Source organism: Coregonus clupeaformis, chromosome 3 (assembly GCF_020615455.1).
Source record: "Coregonus clupeaformis isolate EN_2021a chromosome 3, ASM2061545v1, whole genome shotgun sequence".
In the NCBI taxonomy this organism is placed as follows: domain Eukaryota; kingdom Metazoa; phylum Chordata; class Actinopteri; order Salmoniformes; family Salmonidae; genus Coregonus; species Coregonus clupeaformis.
In genome coordinates, this window is record NC_059194.1 from 43,988,161 (window position 1) to 44,004,507 (window position 16,347).

General features: G+C 41.3%; 1 protein-coding gene across 1 annotated transcript in view; it reads right to left on the reverse strand.

Annotated features, from left to right (window-relative positions):
* Positions 1–8,332: 8,332 nt before the first annotated feature.
* Positions 8,333–16,347, reverse strand: part of LOC121579071 (protein kinase C-binding protein NELL1-like) — a 519,122-nt gene continuing 511,107 nt past the window's right edge. The window contains exons 18-20 of the mRNA XM_041893338.1: positions 12,895–13,071; positions 11,452–11,676; positions 8,333–9,279 (exon numbers count right to left, since the gene is read on the reverse strand). Of these exons, the coding sequence (XP_041749272.1) occupies positions 9,229–9,279; positions 11,452–11,676; positions 12,895–13,071 (453 nt within the window). The 3' untranslated portion in view covers positions 8,333–9,228. The remainder of the gene's footprint in view (positions 9,280–11,451; positions 11,677–12,894; positions 13,072–16,347) is intronic.

The window sequence follows — 16,347 nt, forward strand, 5'->3', positions numbered from 1 at the left end:
GGACGGAGACAGATCCATAGTCCACTCTCTGATTTTATCGTGGGGGACAACTAACGATGTAACAAAATGATGCAAAATTTAAGGAAACTAACACTAAAGTGACAGTTATAGATATATGTGTGTATAACTGATGGTAGCTACCGATAGTGCCTAATATTTAACACAATACCAATAGTTAAAAACACAGATAGAGAGGTCTGGGCATATTTTGCCTCTTGTCAGGCCGTCATTGTAAATAAGACTTGCCTGGTTAAATAAAGGTTAAATAAAGCATGTATTAATATAGCCTATTTAAAACATTCTAGAGCACATACAGTGGGGAAAAAAAGTATTTAGTCGGCCACCAATTGTGCAAGTTCTCCCACTTAAAAAGATGAGAGAGGCCTGTAATTTTCATCATAGGTACACGTCAACTATGACAGACAAATTGAGGAAAAAAAATCCAGAAAATCCCATTGTAGGATTTTTAATGAATTTATTTGCAAATTATGGTGGAAAATAAGTATTTGGTCACCTACAAACAAGTAAGATTTCTGGCTCTCACAGACCTGTAACTTCTTCTTTAAGAGGCTCCTCTGTCCTCCACTCGTTACCTGTATTAATGGCACCTGTTTGAACTTGTTATCAGTATAAAAGACACCTGTCCACAACCTCAAACAGTCACACTCCAAACTCCACTATGGCCAAGACCAAAGAGCTGTCAAAGGACACCAGAAACAAAATTGTAGACCTGCACCAGGCTGGGAAGACTGCATCTGCAATAGGTAAGCAGCTTGGTTTGAAGAAATCAACTGTGGGAGCAATTATTAGGAAATGGAAGACATACAAGACCACTGATAATCTCCCTCGATCTGGGGCTCCACGCAAGATCTCACCCCGTGGGGTCAAAATGATCACAAGAATGGTGAGCAAAAATCCCAGAACCACACGGGGGGACCTAGTGAATGACCTGCAGAGAGCTGGGACCAAAGTAACAAAGCATACCATCAGTAACACACTACGCCGCCAGGGACTCAAATCCTGCAGTGCAAGACGTGTCCCCCCTGCTTAAGCCAGTACATGTCCAGGCCCGTCTGAAGTGCATTTGGATGATCCAGAAGAGGATTGGGAGAATGTCATACGGTCAGATGAAACCAAAATAGAACTTTTTGGTAAAAACTCAACTCGTCATGTTTGGAGGACAAAGAATGCTGAGTTGCATCCAAAGAACACCATACCTACTGTGAAGCATGGGGGTGGAAACATCATGCTTTGGGGCTGTTTTTCTGCAAAGGGACCAGGACGACTAATCTGTGTAAAGGAAAGAATGAATGGGGCCATGTATCGTGAGATTTTGAGGAAATCCTCCTTCCATCAGCAAGGGCATTGAAGATGAAACGTGGCTGGGTCTTTCAGCATGACAATGATCCCAAACACACCGCCCGGGCAACGAAGGAGTGGCTTCGTAAGAAGCATTTCAAGGTCCTGGAGTGGCCTAGCCAGTCTCCAGATCTCAACCCCATAGAAAATCTTTGGAGAGAGTTGAAAGTCTGTGTTGCCCAGCGACAGCCCCAAAACATCACTGCTCTAGAGGAGATCTGCATGGAGGAATGGGCCAAAATACCAGCAACAGTGTGTGAAAACCTTGTGAAGACTTACAGAAAACGTTTGACCTGTGTCATTGCCAACAAAGGGTATATAACAAAGTATTGAGAAACTTTTGTTATTGACCAAATACTTATTTTCCACCATCATATGCCAATAAATTCATAAAAAATCCTACAATGTGATTTTCTGGATTTTTTTTTCTCATTTTGTCGGTCATAGTTGACGTGTACCTATGATGAAAATTACAGGCCTCTCTCATCTTTTTAAGTGGGAGAACTTGCACAATTGGTGGCCGACTAAATACTTTTTTTCCCCACTGTAAATCAACTGGGTAGGACCGGCGCTTTACTGTCATTTGCACATGGCTACAGAAGCCTATAGCTTGGGTCTCCAAATGTCATTCCACTTCACTGTGGAAAAGTTATGTTGATATGCTTCAGTTTGCTGCCATATGACTGGTTTAACTTTTGTCTACTGGTTTCACATTTGTCTACTGGTTCACATTTGTCTCCAGCATAATAGGGAAAAATAGATCCAAAACAATTGTCATTTGTATTTACAATCCAAACAGATTACTCATTTACCTAGCTCTTTTTCAATAGCTCTTATCAATTTGTAAATTACAGTGCATGGAGAATGGTGTTATTTCTATCGAAAATAATAAAGTAGATGTTGTTCCACTTCAAACCTGACAGGTTCCTCAAACGTATTCATTGCGCTCGGAATTATAAGTGGAATTAAGTCAAGGTCAGAATACGGCATATCTGAAGACACATCTGCCACACCTCCATTTCTCTGATCTCCACCCTAAACGAATAGCTGGCTGAAACATCTGTTACCTCATGCCTAAGTTCAAGCTCAGAACACGCGTAGAGATACAAGTGCATAAAAAGGAATGAAGTACTCCCTGACGAAGGCCATGCAGCCGAAATGCGTCAGAGTTTTAAAACTTTTTTCCATTGAACATGCCAAGTTACATTTCAATTCCATTTAACTCGGGTCTAAATCGGGCCCGTGTGGAGCAGGTCATTTATGCTTGGGCCGACATGCCATGAAAGTCTGGGAAAATGTATTTCAAAGGCACCCCTCCAAGACACAAATCACATCTTTTCACTCTCATTTCTTAATGAGGAAGAGGAAAACCGAGGCAAAATCAGCCTGTTCACACCCTCTTTAAAGCCATTTACAAACCACAGGCAACCACATTTGTACCTCTATGGCACTGCTCTATAACGCACCTTGGATTGAATCCCAGCCGTAATCCACATGACATGAATCACATTTGTTTTAACCAATTAAATTACCAAACACCCGCCAAAACATCCACAGCAAAGTCCATAACTAAAATAATTATTAACTGTGGAATGTGCAGCAAACTCTTGTCATGACACATTCTTCAAGTCAAATGAGTACAAGTAAGTTGGTCGAGTTTGGAATATAATATTCTGTTCATCCTCTATTAAAAACAATAAAAAGCTAATTTGAATCAAATGTTATATTTAAAAAAAAGTGAGACATCTGTTGTGAATGTATTGTAATGTTTTAAAAATTGTATAACTATTTAATTTTGCTGGACCCCAGGAAGAGTAGGTGCTGCCTTGGCAGCAGCTAATGGGCATCCACAATAAATACAATTTTAAAAAAGGAGAACACAAGGGGTTTGCTTTTTAGTAGGAATCTAGTCAATAATAACAAGTTTACACTTTATTTTTCTTTCTTCCATCTCTTGGGTTTAAATACGTTCACTTGGAGTAATTCAGTCCATTGAAACATTGTGTGGACATGAATGTTCTGTTTGCATGGTGGTTTAGTGTTGTGACTTGTTGATCACTGCAGAGCCTCCTGGAGTTGAATGCAATTGCACCTTGATGCTGATCTATGTTCACTTTTGTGTTTTCCACTTCTAATATGAGGTTTTCTAACTTTTAATATGAGCTTTTGGTAAGTAAGCTGATCCTAGATCTGTGCATTCGTGCAACTTCTCCCCGGAGCAAGTTTCTCTGCTGTTTAGGTGATGGGACATGTATACACTATGACAACTACTAAAAGGGTTAAGGCAATAATACAAAAAGAAAGAAAGTTGAAAAACAATAGAAATGTATAGCTTTCTCACACCGTTGACAAAAAAATGCTAAGGTCTTAAGAAGGTGTAGAAGGGAGAATCATTATTCACAGTCTTAACTCTTTTTACAGAATCCTCACTTTACACAATATTTACAGCCAAACAGAACAGACCCAAACAAAATAAGTAATAGTAGTCACAAAAACATGGCTAATGACGATTATAATGCAAAAAAAAAAAAAATCTTATCATAATTTCAGTACGTAACAACATTTACACACAGACTTGGAAATAGTTTTACAGTAGTCATTCAGTAACAAACCCATCAATATGACAATCTTACAATCTTGGGGGCCATACTTGAACATCAGCAACCATTTAAATTGAAACAGTTTATCCATAGATTTACTTGCACATGGCATAACGCTAAATTGTAGCTGGTCCCATCAGATAACATGGAACACGTTAGCCCTATGCTAACCTAACCAGGCAATTATTAAAATAGGTTAACCCTGGCCACTAGAGGGATATTTTAAACCTACAAATTCAAAGTTTACTTTTGGTCCGTTGGTCTGTAACAAAATGTAATGTGCCAATATTGCATTGATGCATCCTTTACTAGGCTACTAGCTACTACTAACATTAGATGACTGTCAAATAGAAGTAATTCACCATCTGTGGCCGTGTCCGAAAACCCATACTAGCGTAGTACATACTTAAACTGCATACTATTTACTCATCGTCACATACTATTTAGCACGTACCGTTTAGTAAAAAGTATGCAGTATGCCATAACTGGATCCTGATTGGCTCAGTAGGTGGGGCGGGGCCGAGTGTGGGTGGATTTTTCCCAATTCAACAGACATACATCGCATTAACCAGCCTGATAATAGTTGATTTCCAATTTGATAAATTTCTCTAAAATCTGAATAGAATAGGAAAGGAATTATAGGCCTACTCAGGCTGGTTATAAACAGACTACCACATTCGACCTATAACGTAGTAGGCCATGTAGCTCATCTATCCTATTTAAAAATGACTGAAGACAGAATCAGATCATTTGGTTCCATTTCAATATCTATTACTGAAAGCAAAGTGTTGTAACATATATAAATTAAATCAAATAGCTTAGTACACACACAAAAACTTTTCAGATGTTCAAATCGAAAGGCTATTGCACAGAAAAACGTGGACAGTCGAGTGCATCGCAAATTCAGAACCGCTGGACCCGCAACATAATAAACTAAAGCACTGATCATTGGGAATGAGATCAGAATGACTGCTAAGGCTTGATCCATCAATGAAATAGGTAGCCTACAAAACTAAAACAAAAGGCCTGATTAACATGACATCAATAACGCTGCTACATCCCGAGTCCCCGGTGCCGACACGTTCAGAAATCAGAAGATGGTTGAGTATTTAGTTTAAAAGCTCTGATGAAGGCGAATAGGACAAGAACCCTTTTCAGTGAGAAAACCGAAATCCACTTTGGGTACTTGAAGAGAACTACGGCCTATCACTCGAAGCCCACGTCTTCCAATGCATTGTGGAAAAGTGTGCATCGAATTCTACTACAGTAGATGAAGTGCCGAAATGAGTATAACATCCTGGCATTTAAGCCATACTCGATTTATCAAAATGTCTCATATTAAACATTTTATTTTCGCATACTGAGAATGCGTCATGCGTAATTGCGAAGTTTCCCGCTATTTGTTGATTTCGGTAGCGCATCCCCATATCTAATTGATCAGCTCTTGTCAAAGCCAAAATGAGTATGACATCTGTGCATTTAAAGTAAACTCGATTTTTGAAATGTCACTTACCATTAAACTTAATTTTTCCAAAAATGAAAACGGCCTACTATATAGGACGCAAGTATGGGTATTCGGACACGGCCAGTGTGTTTGCGTGCAAGGCTAAAAGAGGTAGCTCTTTATTTAAAGTATATCTTAATCTTCATTGTCAAGCTGTTGACTACATCCCTTTTCAACACTAACACAATATATGTAAATCTACATTTCAAAGGGGGGGGACGAATGTAAGATTCGAACACTTGCCACAAATCTGCGACAATTACGTGGACAAAGCACTTTACACATAGAGCAATTTCACCAGTCACTCAAATACATGTGATTGTTGCTTTAACGATGCTGTTGAACTGAGGTATGTTAAGGATGCTTCCATGAACAAGTGTTGGAACATGTCCAACTACATCAACGATTTTAATTGGCTGATGCAGAACTTGTTCCAGGATATAATCACCGCCACCTGGTGAGGTTAGCATAGGGCTAACGTGTGCCATTTTATGATGGGACCAGCTACAATTTAGCGATCTGTCACGTGCAAGTAAATTTATGATTTAAATTTTTTTGCCGGAGATGGTTGCTTATGTTCGTAAGTATTGCCACTTGCTTCTCAATGGCAATTTGTTTATTATTATTATTTTTAGTAATTTTTTTACAAATGTTCCCATTTCCTTGTGTATTCCTTTCACAGTTTATATTTTAATTTGTACAAGAGGCCAGGACTGGTGTGATTGGGATTGTGAGGTGGTTTATAATATTCACAAAGCTTTCTATCACAAACAAATTTAAGACCAACAACAAAATGAAAAAACATAGAAATCATGGTTGATACAAAGGGTACCATTTTGCAAACGCCAAACAACGATGAAGTTAGTGTCAAAGTGTGACTGTGTCATCGAATATATTTCAAAACTTTTGTTCTGCAACGTTTGTAGTGATTGTTCATTCAACATGCAGATGCAATGCCGCACACAGTGTCTGTGAGGCGGGTGCCTTTTTGACAATTGACAATAGCGCCATTTTTTTTACGCTGCTAAAATGTCACCCATAAATGTGCATCTCGTTATAACGCAAAGACAAGGAGAAGTCCACATCCATGACAAACAAAGCTTCATTTGTACTCCTTGTAGAACCTAAAAGACATTAGCGACATCAGTGCCCATATGAAATGCTGTAGATTGGATCACTAGGATAAGACAACACATCCATTGAACCACTATACAGCAGGGCTGACCTCAGATCAGGTGGGACAAAGACATTGTGTGCTCAATCAGGATCAGTATTTCACACTAACACATGATGACGACAATAATGATATTGGAAAGCAATTTTTATGGCACTTTTCAAAGAGCTAAAAAAAACGTTATATTCTAAAGGAGGGTGGCTCATCTCATCCACCTGGGTCGTATTCAGTAAAAACCAAGCAGAAGAAAATGGACCGAAACAGGGATGTACTACCTGAATTTGTTCAATAAGAAACTCACATTTTCATTTCAGTGTGTAGTAATGAATACAACCCTGGTACGGGGACAGTTGACTACCTCACAGCAGTGTCATCGGTCCCACCTTCTTTGCCCGCTTCGAGGAAAACACAAGGACTGTGAGCTCTCGTTCTCTGTGGCCGACGTGAGTAAGACATTTAAGCGTTTTAACCCTCGCAAGGCTGCCGGCCCAGACGGCATCCCTATCCGCGTGTGCAGCTGGCTAGAGTGTTTATGGACATATTCAATCTCTCTCTCCCTGTCTGTTGTCCCCACTTGATTCACCAACAATAATGAGACAGCCTACAGGGAGAAAGTGAGGGCCCTGGCGTAGTGGTGCCAGAAAAATAACCTCTTCCTCTACGTCAACAAAATGAAATGAAGGAGCTGATCGTGGACTTCAAGAGACAGCAGAGAGAGCACGCCCCCATCCACATCGACGAGGCAGCAGTGGAGAGGATGAAACACTTATAGTTCCTCAGTGGGCACATCACTGACAACCTGAAATGGTCCATTCACAGACAGTGTGGTGAAGAAGGAGGCTGAAGAAATTAGGCTTGGCCCCTAAGACCCTCATAAACTTCTACAGATGCATCATTGAGAACATCCTGTCGGCTGTATTACCACCTGGTACGGCAATTGCACCGTCCGCAATCGCAGGGCTCTCCAGAGGGTGGTGCAATCAGCCCGAAAGCATCACCAGGGGCACACTGCCTGCCCTCCAGGACATCTATAGTACCCGGTGTCACAGGAAGGCCAAGAAAATCATCAAGGACCTCAGCCACCCGAGCCACGGCCTGTTCACCCTCGCTACCATCTAGAAGGCGGAGACAGTACAGGTGCATCAAAGCTTGGGCCGAGAGACTGAAAAATAGCTTATCTCTCCAGGCCATCAGACTGTTAAACAGTCACCACTAGCCGGCCCCCGCCCAGCAACCTGCCCTGAACCTTAGTCACTGTTACTAGCCGGCTACCACCTGGTACTCTACCTGCATCTTAGATATTGCTGCCCTATGTACATAGTCATTGAACACTGGTCACTTTAGTAATGTTTACATACCATTTTACCCACTTCATATGTACAGTATATACTGGATTTTAGTCAAGGCTCATCCTATATAACTACTGCTGTACACACCTTTTCTATTCATATACTGCCCATACTGTCTATATACACCATTATATACATTTATATTTCAGACTCTGACATTGCATGTTCTGATATTTTTTAATTTCTTTCTTTTAATTTTTTGGGATTTGTGTGTATTGTTTTGTATTGTTAGGTATTCCTGCACTGTTGGAGCTAGAAACATAAGCATTTCACTGCACCTGCGATAACATCTGCAAAATGTGTACGCAACCAATACAATTTAATTTGAGAGAAACTCGGGGGGGGGGAAGAATTGCGCTGGTAGCCGCTAGATGCAGTTGTAATAAACACAGCAGTTTCTGTTTTCTTCCTGCAAATGTGGCTCTATCTTTTGATCCATTTAAGCTACAAAATATTATGACCCCATCAAACATACGATTCTCAGGAACACGCATGCGTCTTCTGTCTCCCTCTACAATCCCCACATGTCACACAGGACTCATTAGAACAGAGTGGACAAGACCAGGCAGTAAATCAGACTGGGGAAAAAAGAGCATCATCAACGATGATGTTCTTTTCTACACAGAAGATCATACAAAATTATTGCCTGATGATTTTCTGAACTTCCCAACACATTTCCGATGCATTTCAGTCACTTCAAACCATAATTCCTTCACATTGAAATACTGTCAAAAGTACGGTCAGACTGATTTCTAATAGACTGTCATAGCCCCAATTAAAAAACACTGTCCCTTGATTACATAACTTTTTTACATGGTGGGTTAGCAATTTTTTTTAAAATCAAAATGGGGTCGCGGGCCAAAAGAGTTTGGGAATCCCTGGTATACACACACTCACACACATGCACGCACACAACCATACAGTACACACACGTATAAGGGTGCAAGTAGGGGGTGAGTGAGGAAACGGTTATATGTGGGTCGGTCTCCTCCTGTAGTTGTATAGCAGACACACACTCCATCTCTCCGTCTGTCAGCGATACAGTGTGGCTTGAAGAACCAGTGTGGACACACAGCTCTAGCCACTGCCCTAACCCAGGCAGAGTGTGTGTGTGCGCGCGTGCGTATGTGCATGGAAAAAAGGTCCAAAGGTAGGGTCTTCAAACAGTATGACCAGTCTAGAATTGGAGGAAAGGAGCTATTGGAGTGGAGGAGAGGAGTACGGCTTCCGAAAGAGGAGGGTTTAGTTGTTCTGAAGGCAGTCCAGCTCCACCGAGCAACACACACTTCCATTCTGACCACGGCAGCGATAAAAAAGGGGTACATGAAGAAAAAAAAGAGAGACAGGTAGTTAGTTCCATTCTGTTTGTGCTTGTTTGCTTATGTTACCATGTGTGAGTGATGCAAGGTGAAGTTAGGGCTGGGATTCAACAAACGTTAAAAGGTCATTTACGCTATAGAACCGACATCTGCAGCATTTACCATGAATGCGATCTCTGCGAACATCGGGGGAAATGCCTTTAAAAGGTGCATTATCGGCTGTATAGTGTGCTGCCCTATAATGTGCCTTGCATTGAATCCTGGCCTAGGTTAGGGTTACCTGCTTTGTTCTTGTAAGTGACAAAGCTGTGTGTGTTTGTGTTCCTGTAAATATGCAGGGTGGTCCTGGCATTGGTTGTGTGTCTAAAAGGTGTGTCTGTATGACACTAGATCTGACACTATCAGCGGAACCTGTACAATACTTCGCACTTGCAGGAGGTGCAGGGAAAGCTTGCCATTCACTGTGTGTGTGTGTGTGTGTGTGTGTGTGTGTGTGTGTGTGTGTGTGTGTGTGTGTGTGTGTGTACAGTACCAATCAAAAGTTTGGACAAACCTACTCATTCAAGGGTTTTCCTTTATTTTGACTATTTTCTACATTGTAGAATAATAGTGAAGATATCAACACTATGAAATAACACATATGGAATCATGTAGTAACCAAAAAAGTGTTAAACAAATCAAAATATATTTTATATTTGAGATTCTTCAAATAGCCACCCTTTGCCTTGAGTTCCCACATATAAGTCGCTCTGGATAAGAGTGTCTGCTAAATGACTTAAATGTAAATGCTGAGCACTTGTTGGCTGCTTTTCCTTCACTCTGCCGTCCGACTCATCCCAAACCATCTCAATTGGGTTGAGGTCGGGGGATTGTCGAGGCTAGGTCATCTGATGCAGCACTCCATCACTCTCCTTCTTGGTAAAATAGCCCTTACACAGCCTGGATGTGTGTTGGGTCATTGTCCTGTTGAAAAACAAAATGATAGTCCCACTAAGCCCAAGCCAGATGGGATGGCATATCACTGCAGAATGCTGTGGTAGCCATGCTGGTTAAGTGTGCCTTGAATTCTAAATAAATCACAGAAAGCGTCACCAGCAAAGCACCCCCACACCATAACACCTCCCCCTCCATGCTTTACGGTGGCAACAAACATGCGGAGATCATATGTTCACCCACACCGCGTCTCAAAAATCTCCAATTTGGACTCCAGACCAAAGGACACATTTCCACCGGTCTAATGTCCATTGATCATGTTTCTTGGCCCAAGCAGGTCTCTTCTTATCATTGGTGTCCTTTAGTTGTGGTTTCTTTGCAGCAATTAGACCATGAAGGCCTGTTTCACACAGTCCCCTCTGAACAGTTGATGTTGAGATGTGTCTGTGACTTGACCTCTGTGATGCATTTATTTGGGCTGCATTTTTTGAGGCTGGTAACTCCAATGAACTTATCCTCTGCAGCAAAGGTAACTCGGGGTCTTCCATTCCTGTGGCGGTCTTCATGAGAGCCAGTTTCATCGTAGTGCTTGATGGTGTTTGCAACTGCACTTGAAGAAACTTTCAAAGTTCTTGACATTTTCCGGATTGACTGACCTTCATGTCTTAAAGTAATGATGGACTGTTGTTTCTCTTTGCGTATTTGAGCTGTTATTGCCATAATATGGACTTGGTCTTTTACCAAATAGGGCTATCTTCTGTATACCCCCCATACCTTGTCACAACACAACTGATTGGCTCAAACACATTAAGAAGGAAAGAAATTCCACAAATTAACTTTTAAGAAGGCACACCTGTTAATTGAAATGCATTCCAGGTGACTACCTCATGAAGCTGGTTGAGAGAATGCCAAGAGTGTGCAAAGGTGTCATCAAGGAAAGGGTGGCTATTTGAAGAATCTAAGTATATTTTGATTTGTTTAACACTTTTTTGGTTACTACATGATTCCATATGTGTTATTTCCTAATTTTGATGTCTTCACTATTATTCTACAATGTAAAAAATAGTAAAAATAAAGAAAAACCCTTGAATGAGTAGGTGTGTCCAAACTTTTGACTGGTACTGTATGTGTGTTTTTGCGTGCGCGTGTGTGTATGTGTGTTTGTCTGTGTGTGTGTGTCTGTGTCAGGTAAGAGATGAGTTGTTGTTGTTACCTTGCACTTGCAGGTGGTGCAGGGTGACCCTGGCATGGGCCACGTGGCACTGCTGAGGCGGGTGATGCCCGTGGGGTCCTGGCAGGTCTGCCTGATGTCGTAGGCAATATTGTCTGCCAGGCAGGGGTCAGTGACGCAGTGCGGGCAACATTCACCCTCCGCCAAGGCCGAGTACTTGCACGCCAACACTGGACACGCCAGGGGCCAGCACTCCACCTCTCCCTCCTACAGAGAGAGAGAGGGAAAGAGAGAGAAGGGGAGAGGGATTGGAGGAGAATAAAATAAAAACAAGGGCCGAAAAGGTAGTTTGGAACAGTCCTTATAACCGCTGGACCCTGAGGTGACTACTATGGGGTATTGTAAGACCATATTGAAAGGATAAATCTAGGAGTAGAGAGACAAGTGTCTGAGCAGCTCTCTGATGTGAATCACCTGATGGCTGACATAGTGGGATCAGTACATATACTTAAGCAATAAGGTCCAAGGGGGTGTGGTATATGTCCAATATAAATGTAAAAATAACACGGCTAAAGGCTGTTCTTAGGCAAGACAATGCGGAGTGTGTGGATACAGCCCTTAGCCATGGTATATTGGCCATATACCACAAACCTCCAAGGTGCCTTATTGCTATTATAAACTGGTTGTACCCGTGGTATACGGTCTGCTATACCACGGCTGTCAGCCAATCAGCATTCAGGGCTCGAAGCACCCAGTTTATAATATCAGTTTAATATCACAGACTCACACTGTAGATTCTCTGTGTCTCTTGGTGTGAGTCACTTGAATATTTGGCCATAGGCTACAGTAGTGACACCTGTGTCTAAGGCCTTAGAATGTCTTTATTCCTTTCTGATGACACCTGAAGGCTGGCTGGGCCAATTAGTGGTTGTTGTTGCCTTGCTGATCCTGGGATTTGTGCTTCCACGGCAGCACCGCTTAGCTAATTGCACAGCTGTCAGAGCCCGCTAATTATCAGGTCCACCAGAGTAAGGTCATGCACCTCGCACATGTACACACACACACACAAAGACGTCACACACATTCACAAACGCAGGTGCACACACACACACACACAGCCAAGGCCACAAAAATTATATAATTGTATTTCATATCAAGATGGTATCATCTGCTTTTTCTTTGGTTATCAGGCTTCTTCACAGCCTGTCTCATTAGCATGCAAGGATCTGCTTTGTTTCCTGGTAGCCATAATAATTAGCTGGGTGCTGCTCATGGAAGACACGCAATCATGATCAGAGGAGACACACATCCTCTTCATCCATGCTGCACAAGTTTAAAACGTGCGTGTGTGAACAAGAGAGTGTGTGTTTGTGTGCAACAAAGTACACAAGAAGTGTGTGTGTGTGAATGTCTGTGTGTCTGTATGTGCATTCAAACATGTGTATATGCATGCAAACGTCTGTGTGTGTGTGTGTGTGTACATACCAGGCAGCGGCACTGCTGGCAGCTGTAGATCCAGGAGTCTCTGCTGCGGTACAGTGTGTGTCCACTCTGGTGCAGACATTGGCTGGACTTTCTGGAGTCACACTCAGGACAGCAGAACAGGTCTGCCTCAGGGTCCACACAGTCACACTCTCTCCTCCTGCAGAAGGTGCGTCCATCCTGGAGACAAGGTAAATGCATAGGAATACAAAGGAATGTCAAGGCCATGTCCTTAGATGGTCCAGCGGTCTAAGCCGCTGACTCTGGATCACGTACTATGTACCGCTGTGAGAATGGGTTTGAATCCGACCCCCCCCCCCAAAAAAAAAAATTCTAAATAGTTCTACAAGTAAATAATCCTCAATCCCAGCATGGCTGGAACTTTGAGGCCTTTCGTCCAAAATTCTAATTAACTACTATAATCAGGACAGTGACATCCATCCACCTACAAAGTGTTTAAGACTGCAGTTATGTTGTACAAATGGTAATCTTGGCTGGTTTTGCTTGTAAATAATCTTTCTGTTTTATGACTGATATTTTAATATGTGATTGCTTGAATGCACTTACAAACACATACACACACAAATACATGCACACACACACATTGGTATGCCTCCTACCCTACCTAGCTACCTACAGTCTTATCTAAACAGTTACACTCACTCCTCCTACAGAAGGTATAACCATCCTGTCAGAAAGAGACATTGATAAGGCTACAGCCTACCTACAGAAAGGCTACAGTAACTACAATGTACAGTATCTACATTTACATTATAGAGAAAAATATACTTTATTGAGCAAGGCCATTCCCAACAATACTGACTACAATTTGTCATTGACGTTTTGAGAGGAGTGTTTTTAGGGGCTTAGGGTTTTGTATTGGATGTCTGGTCAAGGCCATGGGTGTAACTCTTTCTACAGAGATTCCAGGCTCTCGACCAGTGAAAACTTTATGGTCCATTTTACTTGTCACACTGAGACCTTGCCAGCTTGGCAATGAGCACAATAATGGAGATATAAAAACCCTATATAAAAGGCTGTTGCAAAATGAATATGGGACATAAAATGAACTTGCATAATGAGTAGCCAATATTTTATTGGTGCGTATTGTCTCGCTACAGTAGCCAGTAACTCTCATGGTGCTAATATCCAAGAGCTTTATTGGCGTTAGCCTTTTAATGTTATTGCTATGGATATGAGTATCACCGCAAATTTTACTCGGGTGGCAGACTAATGCCATACAATATCATTCCCATTGTAACAATGCTTTGGAATAGCCTTGAAATTAGGCATTTTACGGCATTGTTTTATTTACCAAATAAATGCCAAGTTTGTAATGTTAAAAATGCATAGCTTTCAATAATGCAAACGACCTCCAATTCAATACATAATAATAGATTTTGGGGCAACCACCCTAAAAATCTGAGATAGTCCCAATCTCTATCTGAGAAACCGTTTAAGGTTGACTGGAATACCTCTGTGTGTAGCCCTAAGGTTATATTGGATAATCTTGAAATTGAATATACTTTTAATCAGCTTGACATTATTCTCGTCGCCGTGCAGAAGTCATCCTGAAGACAATTTCAATCAATATCTGAGCTTCTTACCGGCCATGTTTCCAATGCGAGGTTTTCATGCTCATGCCTATAGCGATTGACTACTAAGCTGCAAACATGTTCACCTTTTTCCCAATGAGATTGATAACAATGTAAGATTGTAAACAATGGGAGGTACAAATATATACTTTGATTAGCCAGTGGTAGGCCTATACTTAATACTAAAGCCTGGCAAGTGTCCTGAAAAGTCCATCATTAGCATTAGCTTGCACTATTCTGATAAAATCTCACTAGTTCATGTTTACTTGATTAGTTACCCAGTGAGCAAAATTATGTTGGCAAGACATCTAAAATACATTTTTCCAGATGTTGAAATCAGGTCCATTTTCGTTTCTGAATGTAAGTTGAAAATACATTTTTCTTTTACTTTTTTTTTTCCCTCCCAAACTTTTATCACAATTAAAATAGGGTTAACTGAAGATTGCATTATGCAATATTTATTAATGCTCCCATCTGTCACATGCACTTATGTTTGCTTTTTCAAAAGCTATAGAACTGGCAGTAATCATGTTCAAAGGTTTTGGACCAACAGACAAAGATTACAGAACACTTTCTCTAACAGTTACAGAAGCATTTTTCTTGCTATGAGTGTGATGTGTGGTTGTTTATCTACCTTAGTTGAATGCACTAACTGTATGTCACTCTGGATAAGAGCATCTGCTAAAAGCCCAAAATGTAAATGTAAAAATGAACACTTGCAAAGCACACTGGTTATTATTCTAATGAGCTGGTGGAGCGCTTCGTTCTGGTACCGATCCTCATTCTTTATTCTCTTAACACGTATAATTCACCCAGAATTGAGCCTCTGACCAATTACACAATACTTAAATTCTGGTTTAACCAAGATAATGTATCAGCTATATGTTATAGCAATCTGGTGCCTGACGGCACAGTCGATGACATGGCACGAAACCATTGGTTGATGAATGCAACGTCTGAGCAGGGGGACACGACCCACATTTGGTCGGTGTGGACCAAGTCTGAACCAATCATAGACATCTATGTTTCACAAGTTTGGACAGCACAGTCCAGTACAGCACAGTAGAGTACATAGAGCACAGTAGAGTACAGAGTGCAGTACAGTGCAGTACAGTAGAGTTCAGTGCAGTGCAGTAAAGTACATTAGAGTATAGTACAATAGAGTACATTATACTGTAATCTACTCTACTTTTCTTTACTTTACTGTACTGTGTTGTACTGTACTCTGCTGTGCTCAACTGTAATGTACTGCTCTGTACTGTGTTGTACTGTGCTGCCCAAACTTGTAAAACATAACATTTTATGATTGGTTCAGATTTTGTCCGGTCCGGACAAGATCTGAACCAATTATAGACTTCTATGATTGGGCCAAATCAATCAGTTTGTGGACATTGAAATCAAAGCCGGTGCGGACCAAATCTAAACCAAACATGGACGCCTATGATTGGTTCAGATTTGGTCTGGGTAAACTAGCATATAAGTAGCATGTCACAGGCTGAAGTGAGATCTTTGTGTTGGAGACTATTTTCATATCAGGTGCTGGAGTCCTATAGAGAAAGCCAGGTTGTGAGACCCACTACACAGATCAGGTGTTGAAGTCATGCAGAGAGCTGGGCTTTGGCTACTTGACTTACTGCAGAGTCACAGAACCTGATGAAAGCTGCAGCACAGATACCTGAGGCTAAACAGAGACAGCAGCCGAGGTACATAGACCTCACTCACAATCCTCACTTCCTCCCTCTCTTTTCCTCTCTCTTTGTTGCCTGTACTTTTCCTCTCGGGTCATACAGTTGAAGTCGGAAGTTTACATACACTTAGGTTGGAGTCATTAAAACTTGTTAAATCAACCACTCCACAAATT